Below are 23313 nucleotides of genomic sequence, written 5' to 3' on the forward strand. Positions count from 1 at the left end.
ATGGTGGTCACACCAGATACTGACTGGTTTTCGGACTCCCCGGACCCCCCAATACAGTAAAACTGCATTTTTGAGTGGCCTTTTATTGTGGCCAGTCTAAGGCACACCTGTGCAATAATCATGCTGTCTAATCAGCATCTTGATATGCCACACCTGTGAGGTGGATGGATTATCTCGGCAAAGGAGAAGTGCTCACTAACACAGATTTAGACAGATTTGTGAACAATATTTGAGAGAAATAGGCCTTTTGTGTACATAGAAAAAGTCTTAGATCTTTGAGTTCAGCTCATGAAAAATGGGGGCAAAAACAAAAGTGTTGCGTTTATAATTTTGTTCAGTGTATATTCCCTATAGAAATCTTCAGGCATGAATATCACAGTTTTAAAGGTGACCTCAGTAATTTTCCCCACAGTTGTTATTATTATTAATTAAATGAATAGTAACATGAAATATGTTTAAAATAATGTACACTCAGGAATATGTATTAAGAAAGTAAACTGTCAATTTTATGTTAATAAAACGAGATGAAACTGAACATGAGTGCATGCAAGACCATCGGTGAGCACAAACACATGCGGTACCTAGACAAAAGACGAAGCTCTACAAGAAATCCTTGAGAGAGAGCTGTGCAAAGGGGTCTTGTCCTGGGGCTCTGAGAGGACTCTGACTGGAAGGGCTAGAGGCAGCGGAGGGCTAATGCAGAGAGAACAACACAGAGAGAGAAAGGAAAGAGCTTGGAGTGACAGGGAGAAGCACATGTGGAGGAGAAGAGGAATGATCTGCACTTTGGGAGGGAGTTGTCTATGTCATGGCCCATCAGAACACAATGGACCATGTTTATGAAGAGTGTTAATAGAAAGCTACATTCATCACAAGAACAACATAACGTACATGAAAGTTTGTAGGGACTGTACCTGTGCACTGGACACTGATCCGAATGGATTGGATGGCCTCATGACCGGCTGTGTGTACATCATTGTGGGCTGTGTCATCATGCTCATAGAGGGCATCTGTGGAGGCTACAAAAATACAACCATGAAGAATCATTCTGGTCACAATTTCAACAACCTCAATTCTAGCAGCTGGTTTCACAGCAGGGTTATCAAAGTTAAAGGGGTTATATGATGTTGCTAAAAAGAACATTATTTGGTGTAATGAAATGTGTTTATGCGGTTTAAAGTTCAAAAAACACATTATTTTCCACATACTGTACATTACTGTTTCTCCTCTATGAAACGCGTCGATTTTTACAAAGCTCATCGGTCTGAAAAGCGAGGTGTGCTCTGATTGGCCAGCTATCCAGTGCATTGTGATTGGCTGAATACCTCAAGCATGTGACGGAAATGTTACGCCCCTTACCATACTGTGATGCTGTGTCCCGGATCGACAAGACAAAACCAATAAAACCCATTACAAGCAAGGCATTTGTTGCATCCAGTGGGGACATAATTACGGATTATAATGACTTATACTGTCTTTGTTGTTGCATCGCACCGCGTAAAAACATAAACCATGTCTGCATTTGTGATCGGAGAAATGACAAACAACAAGCCCTATTCTACACTGCCCAAAACTCGCGTTTAAATCGTCAGTGGCAAATCCTTTAAATATGAAAACGTACTTACAGGCTGTGAGTCAGAACAGCCGGCATTGTAGTCTACTCCACCAGGATCAGGAAACTGTTTAATCCCATCATAAAACACCTTTAAAGGGGACTTATTATGCTTTTTCACTTTTTCAGCTTTAGTTAGTCTGTAATGTTGCTGTTTGAGCATAAAAAAGATCTGCGAAGTTACAAAGCTCAAAGTCCACTTCAAAAGGAGATATTTTATTTAACATAAATCACTTTTCAAAAACTACAACGAATGACTCGTTTGGACTACAACGCATATTTTCCGGGATTTGTGATATCACAAATACCGACGAATGGGACGAGACCTGGTTGAGCTGCACTAGAGAAGGCAACGAGTGTTATCACTATGTCGGAGACACGCTATAGTTTTCCCAAGGCAGACGAACTTAAGAGTGGTTACAATCATCCAGGTTTTTATTTTGCGCTCAAATTGATTTGATTTTGATGCAATATTTACAATGAAGGCTGCAGGCAGTAAGGGGCATGACATTTCCCGACCAGGCGCCGAGTGCTGCCAATCACAACACACACTGGCTCAGCTAACCAATCACAGCACATTTCGTATTTCAGAAAGCGGGCCTTCATTTGATGCAGGAACAATTCGAGCCGTTCATGCCAGACTGGGGAGAGAGGTGTTAATGTAATAATGTAAAATATGTGAAAAATAATGTGTTTTTCGAACAACCTAGTATGAGAGCCTGTTCTAGTACACCCCCAAAACAAAATCAAGACTTTGTAACTAAAACCATAAAAAATGAAAACCTTTTTATTTGAAATAAAATAAATGTTAACTAATATAAAATAAAAAAACACATTGCAGCTTGTTGTTAAAGTAACATTTTCATTTTTTTACTTGATGTACTAAAATATAACTGAAATACAAAATAAAAACTAGAAAAATAACTAAAAAGGAAAATACAAAAATAAAAACAAATTAAAAATATAAAAAACCTGTAATAGTATCTCAGTGATACTAAAATAAGACAGTTTCCCAGAAGTACTAACCATGCCATATCCCATCATTCCTGTAGGTGTTGTAGCAGGGAAAGCCATGATAGACGGTGGCTAGAAAACAAAGAAAGACTAATGAGACACCAAGTTCATATGTGATTACTTTCATTAAAACCTTTAAAAAAAGACATAAGACACCTTGTTTTAGCAATATCCCAGAACGCACTTCTGTGAGCTCAGTTAATAAATGGCGGACAAGGCAAGAAAATGTCAGTTACGATTTAAACATTTCTTTCCAATACCGAGAAGGATTGATTAAAACAGTTTAATGTAATGCAAATGTATTATTTTAACCAATATTTGTGTGCTGCATATTTATGCTTTTTAAAGTATCGAGCTGTTAGCTTAGTAACATGCTAATTTAGATTACTTAAAGACTAAAATAAACTACATGGTTTTGCACAGATTTATGCACAAGTTGACAATGATAACCAAAAGTAAGAGCCGGTCTGCAGATTTTGTTCAGAGTTGACCATTTTGCAGAAAATCGCATAGTGTATGATGGGCACAGATTTATTTTATTTTTTTGGTTCAGACCGACTCCATCCACTCAGCGGATTTCAAACATGTTTGATAGTTTGAGTTGATTTCAGAACAAATTGTTTGCATTTGTCACTCTCCTAGCAATGAGGCGCTCATTTAGTGAATAATGCCAGTTTTCTTGGCAAGAGTGTGATGCCTAGTATTTTAAAATCTGTTCAGATTCATGTAGTCATGTAGTGTTTTCCAGCCTTAAGAGGTTAGGATGCTTCCTTAGAATGTAGCTGCCTATCTAGGCAGCTCAATGGATTTTAAAGCAATTTTATCAATATAAAGTACAATTGTACCATAGAAACAGGATTCCATGTAGTAGATGGAGCAGTTTTGGGTTGCCAGTTCATTCCACCAGTTAATTTTCTCTCTCCTGGTTGGTTCCAGTGGATATCACTGTGAAAACAGGCTAATATTAACACCAAACCAGAATATGTATTTACTGAGCATCAAGGATATAATGAGCATCATAAAGGGCAACATTCTTACTTTTTAGTGGTACCGTTTCCAATGCCCAGATCTGTATGTGAGAAAATATATATTTTATTAAAGGGGTCATATGATGCTTTTTTAAAGATCATTATTTTGTGTATTTAGTGTAACAGAATATGTTGACATGCTTTAATGTTAAAAAAAACACATTATTTTTAAAATACTGTACATTATTGTAGGTCCTCTATGCCCCGCCTCTCTCAAACCCTTCGTTTTCTACAAGTCCCTCCTTCCGACAAGCGCAGTCTGCTCTGATTGGCCAGCTGACCCAGTGCATTGTGATTGGCAGAACACCGCAAGCACTCGTCGGAAATGTAACGCCCCTTACCATAATCGTGAGCTTCAGCTTTCAAAATAAATGTAAAGACAGAGCCCGAAAGGGGAACAGAGTCGCGTGACAGACACAGTGATGAAGCTGGTATGTGTTTGTGATGTGCCCCCCCCCCCCCTCTCTCCCTCTCTCTCTCTCTCGCTCTCTCGCTCTCTCAATTCAATTCAATTCAATTCATATTGCTTTATTGGCATGACATACTTGGGTACATATTGCCAAAGCATTGTACATAGCAGAACAAATACATATAATACACATCCATAAACAAACAAAACAAAAATGCATGTAAAATACATCCATATATATTTATATAAACATTGATGGTACTACTAATGCAGATGTGTTCACTCTTTAACTCTTAGTTTGTGGCATTTATAAATATAATGTGCTACCACAGAGGAAGTAGGTCCTTCACCAAGTAATATTCTTAATTTGTGGTTTTCATGGAGCGACTGGAACTCAGGAATGTTCTCTCTCTCTCTCTCTCGCACGCACACACACCCAAAAGACAGACATCACTGACCACTATGCTTGCATTTTTTGCAGCACCTTGGTCAAGACCTTACGTTTTCTTCACTGAACTGGCCTGCATGTCACGTTTTTACATGCAAAAATGCATTCTGTGTGAAACGGCCCCTAACAATGTATATCTTCATTTTAGCATCATGTTCTGACAAACACATTGACACTTACTTCCAACAAGGTTGGCCAAGGAAGAATCCAGGTCGTCTGACACCAGTTTCTCTGGGAGCTGATTGGAGGACTGATTTGAACCGGCCAGAGTGGGTTTCAAAATCCCTGCTGTTCCATTCACAAATAAGACAGGTGAGAATATTTATTTTATATAGCATATTTGATACACAATGGTGATTCAGAGTGCTTTACATTAGCATTATAAAGCAAATAAAAAAACATATAGACATAAAAGCCAAGTTTAAAATAATTTAATACTGTCAGTTCAGAAACTTCTGATAACATGTTGATCTACTTTTTCAAGTTTTCATTTGATTTATACTAAAATGCCTTACCATCAGTATCCAGGCTATTGGACGAGGCAGCTTTAGAACCGAAAACAGACTCAAAGTCAACACGCAGCTCCCCTGAGCTCTGTGGAGGAGGGATTTGTGGAGCTCCGTATCCTTCAAAAGGCACAAAAAGCCATTTAAACCCTCTTACAGCACTCACAATATAGACTAGGACACTGTATGAAGAATAAGCAAGTTAAAACAATGCCAGTATCAAAAATAATAAGTTCAAGTGCTGCCAATAAGTGGGCTAGTTTGGTCACATGTCAAAGTTAGTAGAGGGTAAACTACACGCACAAGACATCCTGAAAAACTGCAAGAACCACTACATGTTTACAAGAACCGCGTTAAAGTGATAGTTCACCAAAAATGCAAAACTCATCATTTACTCACCCTCATGTCATTCTAAATATCTTAATATCTAAATATCTTATGAACATAAAAGGTGAATTTTTGAAGAATATAAAGACAATGAATGAGGCCGTCAAGCTCCAAAAAGCACCATAAAAACTAAATGTGAATAAATGATGACAGAATTGTCATTTTTGGGGGTACTTTCCCTTTAAGGATCTGATTTTGAATGGTGTTATATCATATTAGATCAGACAACATTAGAGACAAAGGGAAACATATATCACAAAGGGGCGCAGCGCCACACGAGGCAACCTCCAGCCACAGGCTCCCTACCTCTGAATATGCCTGCTACTGTGGAGGGCTCAGACTGGAAGGGAGAGGGGTTTGGGAGATGCTGGACCATAGACGGTTGACCAAACGAGTCTGACAGGCAGGCGGGGAGAAGGAGAAACAACACGGCAAGCGTTACAGACATAAAGACATTTGAAATTCAGAATGGATTAGTAAAGAGCGTATTTAAACAGCAATATTAAGACAGCCATGTGCAGAAGGCAAACAGCATCCAGCAGGGATCATCACAGGTTAGTCCCTGCACACTGCTTCAGTGCTCCTATGTTTCCAGACAGAGGGGAAACATAGGTGGGATGGTTTGCATCATGGTACCTGAGATTAAGTGCTCTATCCGCACAGTGCGTTTGTAATTGCTTGATACAGATGAACTTGAATCAATAAAGGGATTGTACTGATCTACAGTGGAAAAGGAAAAACAATCATTCACTTATAGCTTTATAGTTTAACTACTAAACCTTCACAAAGCAAAGGTAGACTGAGGTGAAAACTGGAATGAAATGTGTGATTTCTGACAAACTTTTTTGTAGAACGCTTCAGAATGTTCCAGAAAATAATATAAATATTATGTTTCATAAATAATATATATTATGATTAGTTGCTTTCAAATGATTAAAATATTTATTTGTAATTGTTTTTGTATGCCGGATTGCACTCATGGTTTATATTTTACTTGTTGACCTTTGTTAAATATAAAAAATTGCATCAGACAAAATAAAAAAAAGAGCATTAAATATTTTTCATTTTTAATATTTCAGTAATCGCATTTAACACAATGCGTTTAATGTTAACGCATTACCTTTGATAGCCCTAATTTTATGTATATTACCCTTAAAAAGTCTGGGTTCTGTCATTTTTATTTTTCTGAAAGAAATTAATACTTTTATTCAGCAAGGATACATTAAATTGATCAAATGTGTCAGTAAATATATTTATAATGTTAAAAAATCTATTTCAGAAAATGCTGTTCTTAAGCATCAAATCAGCGTATTAAAATGATTTCTGAAGGATCATGTGACACTGAAGACTGGAGTAACGGCAGATTTTTCATAAATGCATTTTTCATATGTATTTTTCATAAATGCAGCTTTGATGAGCATAAGAGACTTTCAAAACAAAATATTCTTACCGACCCCAAACTTTTAAATGGTGGCAAATATTATTTACCATATATATGTTGGAAGTTGGGCAAATTAATCTATTCAGAATGTAGTTACATCATCTTGTTTATTTGTCTTTCTATTCACCCAGTTAACATGCATTTTTTCTGTTGTTTTCGTCTCACACTACCCACAACCGCTTTAATTTTAGCTTTGAATCGAGATAAAAACTGTAATTAACGAAACAGCCCCACTGTAACTAAGCCAAAACAAAGCTCTATGTGTACAAACATTATTTGAGGCTTATCTACAGTACTGCCACCTAACCTCCATTTATTCTCCAATTACAGACTGCATTCTTACTCAGACGGCGAGCTAAACTGTAAGAACGATGTGACTGAACTTAATCAGAGGATTCCTGACACAACGGGATACTGTGCATGCGAAACAACGAGGGACTTTCAGCGACCAGAAAAGCTCAAACTAATAAAACACTTTGGATGGGTGGATGGGTGGGTTGGAAGAAAGAAACTAAAGCGTGTTTACCACCAAAAATCTCATGACCTGACGTCCTAGAGGAGAAACTAACACCATCTGATGACATAACGGGTAGATGAGCACCATCAACAACAAGTTTGGTTAGGAAAGGGTTTAGGTTTGGAATGGAGTCATCTACAGCTTCAGAAGAAGAGAAAGGATCTGAGCAGGCAAAAGGAGAGAGAGAAAGAGTCGAACAGGAGGACATTAAAATGAGACTCAAGTTAACACAGAGCTACAGCATGCTGAATCTGAGACAGTCACATGCAAAGGGTCTCACCTCCCCAAGCCGTGGCCACAGAGGGTCCGGGCTGCATGCTTGACTGAAAGTTTGTCTGCAAGTCGAAGAGGTCGCTCTCCATCTTCAGGGCACTGAAGATCAGGAAACGAAACAAAAATGTCTTAATCCCCAACCGATTTAACCAACAGAGTTTCATGTAGATGTAATATAAGATGCAGGGTTTTGCATGTCCAGAGATGTCACACTGTGAAGTGATTTGTTTGGCTGACCCATTGGAGCAGCTGGGAGTGGAGAACAGGTCGATGGCAGGAGCTGTGCTGATGCATGCTGCTGTGGTGGAGACTGGAGAAGTGTCAGTCGTGGCGAACGACGGCCTCTTGGAGAGCTCCTTCAGCCTCTGTTCCTGTTTACAAGAAGCCAAGAAACCTTTTAGACAGGAAGGAGCCATCTGATTGGCATGGGGAATAACGTACCAACCACTTTTCATTCATTAGTGTGATGTTTAGAGGATAAATTTGAAATGTGATACCAAGATCATTCAGATCATTGTTTTAACAACTGAACTGTAGCAGCACGGTAAGTTGTACACAATGCTTTTTGATAAAAAAAACCTATGCACTCGGGACAGGTTTTTTAATCTGTTCCGACAAAGCCATCAAATCAGATAAGAACTTTTCACCAACTCTTGCCATTATTGTGTGCAATATGCATTATATAATCTGGGAATGGTTTGTGAGCTTCAGACATATAAAAAAAAAACACCCATCATTAATCTAACAAACAAAATATTGTCCTCTAAGGCCACACACACACTGTAATGTTTAAGGATTGACAACCATATTTAAATACAGGAGTGAATCCCCTAAATTCAGGAGTGAATCCCCACTCTCAAAATTGCATGATTGACACCATTGTAACCATAGCAGCGTTTTTGCCATTTTGTGGCCTAATGGTTAGAGAGTCTGACCAGTGCTCTCTTCCACCTTCAATACCACGACTGAGGTGAGACCCTTGAGCAAGGCACCAAACCCCCAACTGCTCCCCGGGGGCCACAGCAAAAATGGCTGCCCACTGATCCGGGTGTGTGTTCACGGTGTGTGTGTGTGTGTGTGTGTGTGTGTTTGTTCCCTACTCAGTGCTGTGTGTGTGTGTGCACTTGGATGGGTGAAATGCAGAGCATAAATTCTGAGTATGGAACACCATAATTTGGCCACACGTCGCATCACACTTCTTATTTGCTGTTTTTTTTTTCTGTTAACGCTAGGGGTGCAACGGATCGTAGATGTTCCATGATCCGTATGGATCAGGCTGCACAGTTCGGCACGCATGTGATTCGCGGATTAACTGTTAAATTTAACCATCATAAGAGTTCAAGTTTATCATTTGCACAAGTTTTGTCTTGCCAGTTTACACATTCGAGCAATTTTAACTCGCGCTTTGTCTTCTGTGCGCTCAGCCGCTGCCGCACACACCTGAAGCGCGCACGCAGAGAGAGAGAGACACCGCGTGAACAGCGAATTGATTCCTCTTTCACATACACACGTTATGTTATGTTATGTTATGTTAAAATATCTGTTTTGGCAAGTATTCTATTCCTGTCGCAATAATCAATATATCGACTTATCGCGCAATATGTACATGACCTCAATCATTTTTGGTGACCCAATATATCGCCCATTATATTTACTTAAAAATTAATGTCACCATGTTTTGTACATTCCACTTGTGCCTGTGTCTTTTGCAGCTTCTCCTACATAACGTGGTGTAGTCATGACGTGCTAGTTCAAATTTAAAAAAAGTTTCATCTGCAGATATGGTCTTGTTTAGGGATCTGTGCCTTTGTGCATACAGACATCTGACTGCTAAGTAGTGATTGTGTTTTTCAGCAATAGTGTGCACCCTTAATTTACAGAGAAAAGAAGGTCAGGGGGAAATCTGTAGATGGAAAAATCTCCATACATTCTTTGTGCATTTTTCTTTTTTTTCCTACTTGTTACTTTGCACTTTTTGTTAGAAAATGTTTATTTACTGTTTATTCAAGTGTTTTAAGGTATCTAATATTTTGATACTTAATTTCCATGATCTAGCCTAAAAATTCTTAAATTAAAAGTTTGTTGTCATTTGGAAGTGTGTAGGCCTTCTTGCATTATTATGCTGTTACATTATGATTATATATTCAGTGGCATAAAATGGTCTTTAAAATGACAATAATATCGCTTATCGCAATTATTTCTGAGGCAATATATCACACAACAAAAAGTTGTTATCGTGACAAGCCTAAGTATTAGGTCTGTGTATTTGGCCTTAAAGAGACAGCAGCCAATAAATACCTGTTTCTGTCTGCTAATCAAATAACACCACAGCTCTAACCAAGATTAATCTGAATTTAACTTGTGCAGTGAGCACTATTGTGTTATTTTACACTTAATTATTACATTTCTGCACCTCAATGCTACTGTTTCTGACTTTATTTGTAACTGGGTTTTGTTGTATTCATCTATGCTTGTAATTTGTGTAATTGTTCTTGTTTTTTTATTTCTTGCATCGCGCATACAGAAGGGAGACACATCTCTGATACACGTTTAAATATGTCATTAACAACTAGTTGTTCAGTTCGTTTCCACACACACTGCGTAGAATTTCTGTAAATGAGGCTGTCACTACCTGAATGGTGAAGTCAATTTGGTTGTAGAATGTGGTTGCTTTTGTTGGACACTGTACATTAAAAACTGCAAGGACTATTATTCTCTATATTTTAGGACCAAAATATTCATATTTCAATATTTAAACAGCCTTGCAATAAAAATGCTATATTTAGTTTTACTTTAAAAAAAAATCAATGTAGGCATGGCCATTTTCAAAGTGCAGCATTTTTAGAAAGTACAATAACTAGCCAGGAATTTACTGCAAATTCACACACACAAAAATAATTTAATTAATTTAATAATAATAATTTATGCATTTAACAGACACTTTTATCCAAAGCGACTTACAGTGCATTCAGGCTATACATTTACCAGTATGTGTGTTCCCTGGGAATTGAACCCATGACCTTTTGCGCTGCTAACGCAATGCTCTACCACTGAGCACATATAACTAGAAAATAGGAATCTGTAATAAACCAAAGAAAAATGAGCAAAATATTACAGAAAATACTGGAAATCCTTTCCTCTGGCGGGTGAAATTATTTTTGATGTGTCCTGTAATGTACCTTTAGAGCTTTCAATCGCGCCTGCTCCTCCTCCAGAGCTGCCTGCTTTTCCCTTTCATCCACTTTGGTGAAAGACATGCCAGTGTTGGCCAACGATGACACCGCATTGGAGAGTGTGCTTGCCCTACAAAAGTCAGGGAGAGATATATTGGGCTTCAGTGATTATGAAAGAGAAATTTATACCTAGAGTATATAGAACTCCTGCATTACAAGCTCTTATAAGTAAGAATCCATGAAGTCCTGTCAACATAATGCATCTGTTAGAACTCATTAATTTGTATTCAGCTTTGAATGTGACATGAATGACCCACCTGCTGGCGGCGGTGGAGTCCTTCACCTTCTTCCCTTCTAATGAAGCCAAGTGTTGCTCCAGGGCATCCAAAAGACTGCTGGGGGCCTGAGGGAATGCACAAACATTTACCAGCAATACAGCACTGACTGCATCAAGTCAACAGTGAAATTACAGTAATTAGCTTATTGGCAATAAGAATTAAACAGTGCAAAGGAGTGCAGAAAAGAGTCAGAAAAGTACTTACACACACTGTAAACTGAAGGTGGACAAAAGGTGGAAAGATAAAGGGAAATACAGAATATAAAGGTGGTCTTGGTCAGACATATAATGCATGAGTTTCAAATCTGCTCTTATATAAGACTATGATGGCATTTGCATTGGATATTAATCTGTCCTTTTCATGTGTCCATGTTTAGCATTTGCCATTATGACTTTCATGTTACAATATACACTAACCCATTCTCACTCCCATGGTATCAAATACTGCTGCTTGGTTAAGAGCTCTGCATGTCACTATATAGATGCCAATGGTGCCTTTACATTACTATAATCATGAAACTATACTCTCAAGAATATACTCATAATTTTACACATGGCACAAAATGGCTCAAACAGCTGTTTTTGAGTGAGAATCTGTTGCATATTCTGAGTCAATATACTTGCCATAGCTGTGGAAGTCATGATTCTATTATCTCTATTATTATAATTATCATTCTGAAATCTCCACTGAGCCCATAACACCTTTATTTGCTGTAGACAGGGAAAAGTTAAGACAGAAAAGCTGAGAAATATTTAGTGACATGCGCATCCGAATGACCTGCATGCATCTTCAAGTTAGAAATGCATTTGTGCAAAGTAATGTAAGAGAGAAAGCATAACAGTTTCAGAAAATACTCAGGATAGTTAATAATGCAGAACGAGCGCAGGTGTTATAGTAAGAATAAAAGTGTAGTCTCACCTGAGACAGGTCAGGTATGTCCCCGCGGTCTATTCCCACCTGCTGTGAGGTGAGTAGAACAAATATGTTACATAGCACTCTTTTAATGAAGTCCCTTGCTAACCAGAACAACACATGAGAATCTCACCTCTGCCACTTTGAGGAACTCCGAGATCCGGGTCATTCGAGTAAGGAATTTCTTGTAAATGTCCAAACCCTCTTTGCACTGGACTTTTTTCATATCAAAATACTTTTCTGTAAGAGGTATGAATAAGTACCCATTACTAATCAGCACTATGCTGTTATCTGCATGCATTTAAATTAAAGGGGTCATATGATGCTATTTTAAAGATCATTATTTTGTGTATTTGGTGTAACAGAATATGTTGACATGCTTTAATGTTCAAAAAACATTATTTTTCTCCTCTATTCCCTGCCTCTCTCAAACACATCGTTTTCAACAAAGCCCCCTCCTTTGACAAGCGCAGTCTGCTCTGATTGGCCAGCTGACCCAGTGCATTGTGATTGGTCGAACACCACAAGCATCTGGGTTGTGCTGTTCTGTTGTAAAAAAATCTTAACCAATGATTCCTAATTGCATCTACTTCTGGAAGGCCAAATAAGGGGCTTTTGCTTTGGCACTGAATCACACAGTGTCTCCCTGACATGGCTGCATCAACACTACTGCTGTTCCTGAAACCACGCCTTCTTTCTTTGCGCGCACATTTGGGCGGCATTATGCTAATATTTCCACATAGTGACATAGGTCTGTGGGGGCGTGTTAGAACAAGCCGTTTTAGGTAGGCGTGGGTGACTCTTAACTTTTATAAAGAATATCTCTTTGGATTTGAGACTTTAGTCTTTGCAACTTTACAGATCTTCTTTATGAACCAAGAGCTTGTAACACTCCAAAGAGAAAGGAAAACTTGAAATCGCATCATATGACCCCTTTAAAATAGCTTACCATCACTTTTTTTTCATAAACATTAAATCTGCAACTAGGATAAAAAAAAATAGCTACTGAATTTGACATTTTCAAAGAAAGTTTTTTTTTTTTTTTGAGTTTTGTAGACTGGGGAAAGTATGGGGAAAGAGAAGAAATGCAATTAGGACATAATGTAGAACAGATTTGAACCTGCATAACTGTGAGTACAACTTCTTGTGAGCATGTGCACCACTGTCGCAAACTTTTGTCAAATTTTAAGAGCTTATAGGAATATTTAAAGAAAATGTACTAAAAATCTACTCACCCTCAGGCCATCCAAGATATAGATACATTTGTTACTTTGTCTGAACAGATTTAGAGAAATTTAGCATTGCATCTCTTGCTCACCAATGAGCAAGAAGGAAGCATTATTTTGGCCAGAAGCAATGGTTTAAAGTTAAAATGCCTTGATCAGTTTGTTTCTTACTAGCATGCTTTTCTACTACAGTTTTTTGCTTCACAAGATGTTAATTGGACAGGAGTTGTGTGGATTACTTGTGGATTAGCGTGATGTTTTTATCACCAGTATGGACTCTCCTTCTGACGGCACCCATTCACTGCAGAGGATCTATTGGTGAGCAAGTGATGTAATGCTAAATTTCTCCAAATTTGGCCTAAGGGTGAGTAGATTTTCAGATTCCTTTAAACTAATATTTACCTCATATCTGTAATGTGCATCTTTCATATAAAAAGTGAAGAGAGTGTATTTCTACAATATTTTGTTTATTTATTTAGAATTTAGATGAAAGCATCCTGCAAGTAAGTTGCTACCCATCCTACCCAGTAAGTTTATTATCCCTTCATTGTAAGCTGCAAAAAGACGGATGGAGTCTTTGAAGAGAAGCATGAAGGCTGCATTGATAACCCCATTGGTGAGTTCATTGGCATTGACCTGGACAAACACAAAAAAGCATATTTTTATATATATGCCACACAACTGCTTTGCTTATACAGAGTATCTATTCATTGCATATATTCATAAGTCATCTTTTAGCAGTGAACACGCATGTATATAGATCAACCGTCAGCTCTCTAACTTACATTGAAGTCAAGAAGGGCATCCATCTGGTTCTGTATAATGGGGATGGTTTTAAGAAGCTTCTCTGTGTTCATGGTTCTCATCACTCCGTCCACCCTTAAGGAAAATATTTTAAAATATAGGTCAAATGACATTAAGGGGATCAGTGCATGGAGGTTTAGTGGATGATCGAGCACAATGACTTCAAGCACTTAATGCAAGCACTTCAAACCTAGTGCTGCACAAATCCCCCTCAAATGATTTAGAACAAAAACTACAGGTAAGGCTAAAAAAAAAAAATCTTTGTATCGAGTGAACAATTTTCTGGTTAAATGAATCACTGTTTGAGTTACATAATGCACATAATGTCAAATTCAGCACATCAAAGAAAGCAGGAACTAGATACTACCTTTAGATTCAAAGTCATTTTATAAAATGTATTAAAAAATATCCTACCCACGCTTTACTTTTGTGAAGTCAAATGCCACCTGTCGATATGAAACCGCTTTCTCATTCAGATATCGACTATACCTCCGAATGAATGTTGACATATCATAACCTAGGGAGACATCAATAAATATCACAGTTAAGAAATAAATGATTTTATTCAGAAAAATGTTAAGGAGTAGTTGCTTTAAGGATCACAGAGGAAAAGTGCTACAATCAGAAAATAGGAATTTGACATGTTAAATTAAATCTGTAAAGTAAATGTTATAAATATTGTAAAACAAATTACATGAATTAAAAAAGAAAATAATGTTATTTTAACATATTATGTATTGTTATAATGTTATTTTAACATATTATATATCTATTACTATGTTGTAAAATATTTTACAACTATTTAAATAATACATCCAAAGATGAGAACAGGGAAAAAATGAAACCGCTGTAGAGCCTGAAGTAATTGTGTGGAGCAATACTGTACCTTGTAGGCCACTTTTGTCCAGGAAATTACTGAGGTTGAATAATGTGTTCCTGGAGGCCAAGTACTGAATAAATCGCTGTAACCAAAATAATTTTTAAAAATGTTTAATGCATAGACTTATTTGCAGATCTTCATTAGCGCATGGGAAAAAAAATTATTAAAAAATGGACAGCTCTCCCACAGTCACGCACCTCGTTCCCGTATACCATGAGGTGATGTGTTGTGATTAGAGACTTAAAGACTACCACCCAGCTGGTGCTGGTGGTCCTCTCGAACAAAGAGTCAGCCAGCTGAGGAATGTTCACATTCATCTCATTGGTACAGTGTATCAGGTCTACAACAGAAACAGAGATTTCCTTTAACTACTGACATTAATAACTGGGTGAACACTGAACAGGCAAGAACTGAGTCTAAAGACTGCACTGGTATAGAGCTTAAAATGTATTAAATCAAAGGATTATCATGCATTTATAACATAAAACAGAAAGCGCACATATATAAGCTTTGCTACATATAAAATGCACTTTATTCTGGATTACGTAACAGGAATTGCACAACCCACTACTACTATAGCTGGAATATACTACAGGAAAATCTGAACAGATTTTAAAACACTGGGCATCATATACTTACTGACTTTGTAATAGTCACAGAGGAAAAACTGGCCATCATACACTAAACGACTGAGGATCGTACACTACCAGACTTGCGCCTTGTTGCTAGGAGACGCGTGACAAATGAAAACAATCTGTGTTCTAAAATCGGCTGAAAACATGTTCGATATCCTCCGACTGGATGGAATCAAAGTCTGAAGCTAAAAAATCGGAGTCTGTGATCATCATACACTATGTGATTTTCTATGAAATCTGTCAACTCAAATCTGCAGACTGGCTCTGACTTTCAGCAACTAGAGTCGATTTATCTAAACTGTAAATCGGCAGAAAACCGGGGCAAAAAATCGTGTAGTATATTCCAGCCTTAACTCTTCTAGCGGACTTTCTAGATAAAATGCTTTATGGGAGTGAGATAGTTGTGGTGTAGTCTTCATATAGACAGTGGTGTAGTGCAGTTTCTGATGAGCTGCTACTTTCTGAATGAATGAGGTTGACTTCAGTCGTGTGGTTGGTTGGTTAGTTGGTTGGTTTGGTGTAAGGCAGCTGCCTCCAGAACACTGCCAACTTTGATTCATCCAGTTATGTCACTCCTACTCCTGAGAAACAAAGCCCTCACCACAAAAGATGTCAACGGAAATGTTCAGAATCAGATCTTGTCTGTTCTACAGCTAGAGATATATCAGGCGAAAACAGTTCAACTTTTTTGGGGGGTGAAAAGAACCATAAGTAACCATAATTTATGTGATATACTATAGCTTAAATAAAACTGTAAGAGCTGTATGATTTTTTTTCTGTGGAACATAAAAGAAGATATTTAGAGAAATGTAAGTTTTTAAATGCTATTTTAGTTGTATTAATATTTTGAATTCGTTTTTTAATTTTTACATTTCCTGTTTTCATTTTAACTTTAAAGTTATAGTAATTTTGCTGTGTTTGTCTTTATATATATATATATATATATGTCTATATGTATTTATTTTTATTTCAGTTTTAGTTAAGTACATCAAGTTTGCCTTTATGGTCTCAGTTTCAGTTAACCATAATAACCTTTCTTCAAAATGTATTCTTTTATGTTCCACAGAAGAAAGACAGTCATAGAGAATTGGAATGACATGAGGGTGAGTAAATGATGGCAGATTTTTATTTTTTTGCTAAACTATCCCTTTAAGACTTAAAATTGTTAAGTTTACTTCCATTCAAATAGACTGCTGATTAAAATTACCAAATGCATCTCTAGTTATCACAAAGTTTCAGATAGTTTCAGACAGGAAAAAATACTGACAAAAAAAAAGCACGACCTCCTCACTGAACTAAGAGGACAAAGCTAGGGGTGTGTAAGGTGCATATAATTCTAGGGATCCAGAAAACAATTACTACATTCTATTTTCCTTCCAAGCATGTCATAACTTGTCTTATAACGCTGTAAGAACCTAATGAATGAGAAGTCAGGCCTGGCTGAATCAGACGTAAATAGAGATCTATTCTGAAGCACAGACTTCCTAGACTGGCACTAGACCAGCACTTCTTAAAGAAGGTGCACAGCGTTCACAGACATCACCTGCCTGACGCCAAATGAACATGAGAATCAAATCGAAACGAACTTCTAACAATTCAAATACACCCCAAACAATAACCCATGCACAACAGCCAGTGCTGTGCTGCTCAAGAAAAATAACAGCACTAATTTACTTCTGCCCAATGAGCATTATAAGGAATTAACATTTAACCAGAATGTACTAGTATGGCAATGCTGAGGAGGTTTACATGAGGTCATAAACTATATTAAAAAGCATTATGGGATCAAACTTAATGACAATCCACTCATTCTTGCTTATATAAAAATAGCAGTTTTGCACATGCACAGTCCTGCTTCAATACAGTCGAAAGTGATGCATGTCAGTTTGTCATAAATATAGGTCAAAATCTTACTAATATTATTACATAGGAGCCTGTCTAAGCACATTAGCTTAGCACAGCCAGGGCCTGTCCATTGTACAATAGCCTAAAATCGTAGCCATAACAATCAAAGCAACAGCTCTACACACGTTCATCTTCGCAAATTCATATTAAACACGCAGCTGATAATACTTACAGTCCAAATGCTTCTTTTTAGGGCCCATTATTTCGTGCGTTGTTGCCTTGCACACTATTTTGGACACGGCTGATCCAGTAACGCTATGCTGAGCAGCAGTTATCCTGTCTGTAATGCTCTGCCCAGACATCTTCAAAGCTTTCCAGCGACCGACAATCAAATAATAGGTATGAATGTTGAAATTCACGCTGCTACTAAATAGAGTTCACAGTTCCCGGACCTCCTGCCGTACGATACGAGTATACGGGGGGAGACAAAGATTGGTCGGTCAAGAGGAGGCAGATGGGAAGCCTTGCACACAGTTATCCGCTGCGAGAGACGATGATGAATCCACAAATGATGTTAGAGAATATTTCGCGCCGAATTGTTACATTGTTACGGGGTTTAATCGCGCGCTGTAAAGGCTCGTGACTCATCCCGCCGTTCAGCCGTCGCCCGTCTTATTTCTGTGAGCCCGCTTGATTGAAGAGCAGCGAAGGCATTCAGTGTAATGGCGGGCCTGTGCTGTTCCATGAGAGCTGGAGGAATACGGGACACTGGCCGCTGATGCTGCTGATCCTGGATCAGGCAGACGCCTTCACCATTACAAATGCGCTTGGAATAAAGGGATAATCAAGAACATGTTCAGATATATTTCCGCTTGTTGACATGGTTGAATTTTTGATTAGATAGATTTATATTTTATTATCTTAACATTTAAAAATATATATATATGTCTATAACTTATATTGCTTTTTATTAGAAATCTCAGTATGACTGAATGCTTGGATAAATAGCAATTAAATGCAACAGTTTACACGTTCCTGATTTTTCAAGTGACAGTACAGGTCTTCACAATTATTCATCAGCATGTTGTCAATTTTTTGAAAGTGTGTTTTTAGGATGTTCTTGGCATATATATAAATGGTCAAGAACACCATCAGAAATAATGTGTCAAATAATCATCATATATGTGACCCTGGAGCACAAAAGCAGTCTTAAGTCGCTGGGGTATATTTCTAGCAATAGCCAAAAATACATTGTATGGTTCAAAATTATTGATTTTTCTTTTATGCCCAAAATCATTAGGATATTAAGTGAAGATCATGTTCCATGAAGATATTTTGTAAATTTCCTACTGTAAATGTTGTAACGTGTTCAGAATGTTGTTGTGTTGTGGAAAACAATGTGTTTAATGTTAATGTTGCACTTTATTAGTTTTTGCGACTGGAGCTGTTTTTGGATGTTCAAGTGTGTAGGGAAAGAGGCTCCACCCGCTGGGGTCTGTGTATTATGGGGGAACTGAGAGAAGGGGGTCAGAAGAGTGCTCAGAAAAGTGCGGTTCTCTCTCAAGTCGGGGTGTGTACGGCAGCAGCCCAAATAAACACCCCTTTTGCTTCAAAAACGCTTTGCCCTTGTCTGAGAACGCTACAATATATTAAAACTTCATTTTTGATTAGTAACATGCATTGCTAAGAACTTCATTTGGACAACTTTAAAGGCGATTTTCTCAATGTTTTGATTTTTTTGCACCCTCAGATTCCAGATTCTCAAATAGTTGTATCTCTGCCAAATATTGTCCGATCCTAACAAACCATACATCAATGGAAAGCTTATTTATTCAGCTTTCAGATGTTGTATAAATCTGGTTTTGTGGTCCAGACAAATCTATACTCGTGACGTAACGCATAGGATGTGAAATATGAAAAGAAGACCTATTTTTCACGTAGTTTTTACAGGTTTATATGGTTTATGAGGAGACAAATGTGTATGACATAGGTATTACAACGTGAACTTGGTTTATGAGGACGCTTCCTGTGTCAAAAATGCAAAACGTTTTCTGTGATAGGGTAAGGGGATACAAAATGCAGTTTGTACAGTATAAAAACCATTACGCCTATGGAGAGTCCCTGTAAACCACACATACCAATATGAGTGTGTGTGTGTGTTTATGTGGTTTATGAGGACACACATTTGTATAATAACATGGGTATGACATAGGTATTACAACTAGAAGGTGATTTATGAGGACATTTTCGGTGTCCCCGTAATTTAAAAGGCTTATAAATAATTCAGAATGAGTTTTTTTGAAAATCTAGAAATGCAGAAAGTTTCCTGTAAGGGGTAGGTTTAGATAAAACTCACAAATTTTCACATTACCTTCTTTTTTCTGTGGAAAAGTTCTTTTGAAGAAGGGTGATTATTTTAAGGGTTATTATTCTAAAGCAATGTAACTTTAGAATAAATGACAGTTACATACATTTATAATGATACAAAAATTCAAATTAATACGGTTTCAGCATTAATTTATGTTTCAAATAAATGCTGTTCTTCTGAACTTTCTGTTCATCAAAGAATCCTAAAAAAAACATGTATCATTGTTTCCACAAAAATATTAAGTAACACAACATAAAACTCACAAATTTTCACATTACCTTCTTTTTTCTGTGGAAAAGTTCTTTTGAAGAAGGGTGATTATTTTAAGGGTTATTATTCTAAAGCAATGTAACTTTTCATTCAGCAAGGATGTATTAAATTGATTTTAAAAAAATGACAGTTACATACATTTATAATGATACAAAAATTCAAATTAATACGGTTTCAGCATTAATTTATGTTTCAAATAAATGCTGTTCTTCTGAACTTTCTGTTCATCAAAGAATCCTAAAAAAAACATGTATCATGGTTTCCACAAAAATATTAAGTAACACAACTGTTTTCAACACTGATAATAAGAAGAAATATTTCTTTAGCATCAAATCAGCATATTAGAATAATTTCTGAAGGAGCATGTGACACTGAAGACTGGAGTAATGATGCTGACATTCAGCTTTGTGATCAGAGGAATGAAATGCATTTTAAAATATATAGGCTATATAAAAAAGTTACTTTAAATTGGAATAATACTTCACAATATTACTGTTTTACTGTATTTTTAATCAAATACATGCAGCCTTGGTGACCATAAGTGACTTCATTAAAAAAATCTATACATGGTCAATGGTTTTAGGATAATATAGGCTAATGTTATAAAATCTGACAAATTAAAGTGAAATAATTATGAAAATATGAAAATACAAAGAATGTTGAAAAATTAATAGTGATCTTTTTTGAAAGATTAAGTTCAAAGAGAAGTGACTTCATGAAATTTAATTAAAATCACCTCAATCGACATCAGAGGAATGAAATGCATTTTAAAATATATAGGCTATATAAAAAAGTTACTTTAAATTGGAATAATACTTCACAATATTACTGTTTTACTGTATTTTTAATCAAATACATGCAGCCTTGGTGACCATAAGTGACTTCATTAAAAAATCTATATATGGTCAATGGTTTTAGGATAATATAGGCTAATGTTATAAAATCTGACAAATTAAAGTGAAATAATTATGAAAATATGAAAATACAAAGAATGTTGAAAAATTAATAGTGATCTTTTTTTAAAGATTAAGTTCAAAGAGAAGTGACTTCATGAAATTTAATTAAAATCACCTCAATCGATTATTGCAACAGTTGATCTTCTGAAGAATAATTCAGAGTAATTCTGAACAATAGTTTAGAAATTATTTTTAAACAAATGTTATGATGGCTTGCATGTATATGGGCTATTTGTAAGCAGTGCTATTACTTTTGAAGTTAATGGCGGTGACACAAGGCAAGTCATCACGCCTGTGCGCCACATGATATGAACACTAGAGGGCGCAGTCGAATTATTATGCCGATGGCACCGAGATGCGCCTGTAATGCTGCAGATAGACATCATTTTCTCTCCCTTTCATGTGGGAGATAAGACATACTTATGTTTAATGAATAATTCGTTTAAAACATCTAGATCTAATTAACCTTTTTTTTATTTAAACGACTAAACCATTGCGATTTAATCATATAGGCTAGCCCAAGGAACAACAAAACAGTTCTTATTTTCTCTCCATCTGAGCATCAGCTGGTGAGAGCATCTAATGAATTCATTTGAATTAAAGTAATTCAATACATTTACATTTAATTTAAACAAAGACAGATTCTGATTTCTCAAAAATGTCAATTATGAAAACAGGTTAAGTTACACCCAAACGATTTTCCCCTCTTACTGAGAAATATTATGTGATTTATTTTTATATGGAGCTTAACAAAAGAAAATTCTCTTTTGCTTTAGAAAATAAAACATAATAACCACATGATATGAACACTAGAGGGCGCAGTCGAATTATTATGCCGATGGCACCGAGATGCACCTGTAATGCTGCAGATAGACATCATTTTCTCTCCCTTTCATGTGGGAGATAAGACATACTTATGTTTAATGAATAATTCGTTTAAAACATCTAGATCTAATTAACCTTTTTTTATTTAAACGACTAAACCATTGCGATTTAATCATATAGGCTAGCCCAAGGAACAACAAAACAGTTCTTATTTTCTCTCCATCTGAGCATCAGGTAGGAGGGTCCAACATCAGAGAGCTTGTATTTGGATGGTGCACCCTGAAATGATAGCTGACATCTCTTGTCCTCCTTTGAAACTGTAGTCACATTTCAAAGGTTTTATTATTCATACAAACAAAACATGTATGCTGAAAGTCCCTTACTATCAGTTGTTTCGGATAGTTTTCACACCGGGTGGGTGGGCAAAGTAAGTGTACATAACTTACATAAAAATAGATATAGCCTGTATCATGTGGGCTATTCACTATATATTTGTCAGCAATAAAACAAGTTATATTAAAACAAAATAAATGAATCAGTCATAATTAGAGTATTTTCTTGATTTGCTAGTGGCGTGCACTGTAAAATGTTATTGTCAAATTAACAGTAACTTATACTGGCAACAATTATCCAGTGGTTGCTGTATTTTGTACCACAGTAAAAAAAATACTGTAAAGTACAGTAGTTTTAACGTCTTAAGACCCGGCAAAACATTTTAGGAAAAAATTTAAACATTTTTGATGTCATTACATTGTTTAGAGCATTAAAAAAATGTAAAAAAATAAAATAAAAATTATATTTCATTCATAAGTTATGCTACGTCCTTGGTAGAGGACATCGGGACTCAATTTCTTTAAAAAAATAAAAAGACATGAATGAACATGCATAGGCAAAAACAATAGATTTTTTTAAAATCACCAATACGTTTTTAGTTTTCAGGATTTTCTTTACCAAACTTTGTATAAAGATCATTCTCAACTATGTTATAACAGAATGATTTGATATACCATTTTTCTTTCTGCAAAATATGTGTAAAGTGGCCACAAACAGGTTTTCTCATTATATATAATGTATCTATAAACTACATCTAATTTGCATATTAATGTGTTTTTGGGCAACATGTAATGAAAAAGAAGTGTAATATTGAGAGTAATAATTTACAAGATTTTCATAATAATATATAATATTTCATAGGAATATTGAAATATATTTTCTTTCCCTATTCATTTGTTGTGTCTCCCAAAATGCTTAATAAACATGCTTTTAGTCCCGGTGTCCTCATATGAGGACATCTATGAAATCAACCTCCTGTTTTTGTAACAGAAAGCCATATTTTGATTTGAAACCCCCATAACATTTTCCTGAGATGTTGATTTATGATCAAAATTAGTCCAATTTAAATGACAATTACAAAACATGATCATATTTCCATAAGAGTGTCACTAA

General features: G+C 36.4%; 1 protein-coding gene across 9 annotated transcripts in view; it reads right to left on the reverse strand.

Annotated features, from left to right (window-relative positions):
- The window catches only part of picalmb (phosphatidylinositol binding clathrin assembly protein b), a 20297-nt gene extending 2053 nt beyond the window's left edge, over positions 1 to 18244 (reverse strand). The window contains exons 1-23 of one of the 9 annotated variants that reach the window (XM_016288638.1): positions 17681 to 18244; positions 15166 to 15308; positions 14975 to 15050; positions 14503 to 14605; positions 14070 to 14163; positions 13809 to 13920; positions 12192 to 12298; positions 12065 to 12106; positions 11351 to 11362; positions 11126 to 11211; positions 10815 to 10938; positions 7873 to 8006; positions 7643 to 7734; positions 7390 to 7524; positions 6041 to 6124; positions 5711 to 5800; positions 5027 to 5137; positions 4692 to 4799; positions 3665 to 3695; positions 3472 to 3571; positions 2639 to 2698; positions 915 to 1019; positions 582 to 693 (exon numbers count right to left, since the gene is read on the reverse strand). In XM_016288638.1, the coding sequence (XP_016144124.1) occupies positions 601 to 693; positions 915 to 1019; positions 2639 to 2698; positions 3472 to 3571; positions 3665 to 3695; positions 4692 to 4799; positions 5027 to 5137; positions 5711 to 5800; positions 6041 to 6124; positions 7390 to 7524; positions 7643 to 7734; positions 7873 to 8006; positions 10815 to 10938; positions 11126 to 11211; positions 11351 to 11362; positions 12065 to 12106; positions 12192 to 12298; positions 13809 to 13920; positions 14070 to 14163; positions 14503 to 14605; positions 14975 to 15050; positions 15166 to 15308; positions 17681 to 17810 (2172 nt within the window). In that variant the 5' untranslated portion in view covers positions 17811 to 18244 and the 3' untranslated portion in view covers positions 582 to 600. Of the gene's footprint in view, positions 1 to 581; positions 694 to 914; positions 1020 to 2638; positions 2699 to 3471; positions 3572 to 3664; positions 3696 to 4691; positions 4800 to 5026; positions 5138 to 5710; positions 5801 to 6040; positions 6125 to 7371; positions 7525 to 7642; positions 7735 to 7872; positions 8007 to 10814; positions 10939 to 11125; positions 11212 to 11350; positions 11363 to 12064; positions 12107 to 12191; positions 12299 to 13808; positions 13921 to 14069; positions 14164 to 14502; positions 14606 to 14974; positions 15051 to 15165; positions 15309 to 17680 lie in introns of all 9 variants that reach the window. The other 8 variants (XM_016288635.1, XM_016288637.1, XM_016288641.1 and 5 more) reach the window with 8 other exon arrangements.
- Between the last annotated feature and the right edge of the window lie 5069 nt (positions 18245 to 23313).

Source organism: Sinocyclocheilus grahami, unplaced genomic scaffold (genome assembly GCF_001515645.1).
Source record: "Sinocyclocheilus grahami isolate Dianchi unplaced genomic scaffold, SAMN03320097.WGS_v1.1 scaffold233.1, whole genome shotgun sequence".
Classification (NCBI taxonomy): Eukaryota; Metazoa; Chordata; class Actinopteri; order Cypriniformes; family Cyprinidae; genus Sinocyclocheilus; species Sinocyclocheilus grahami.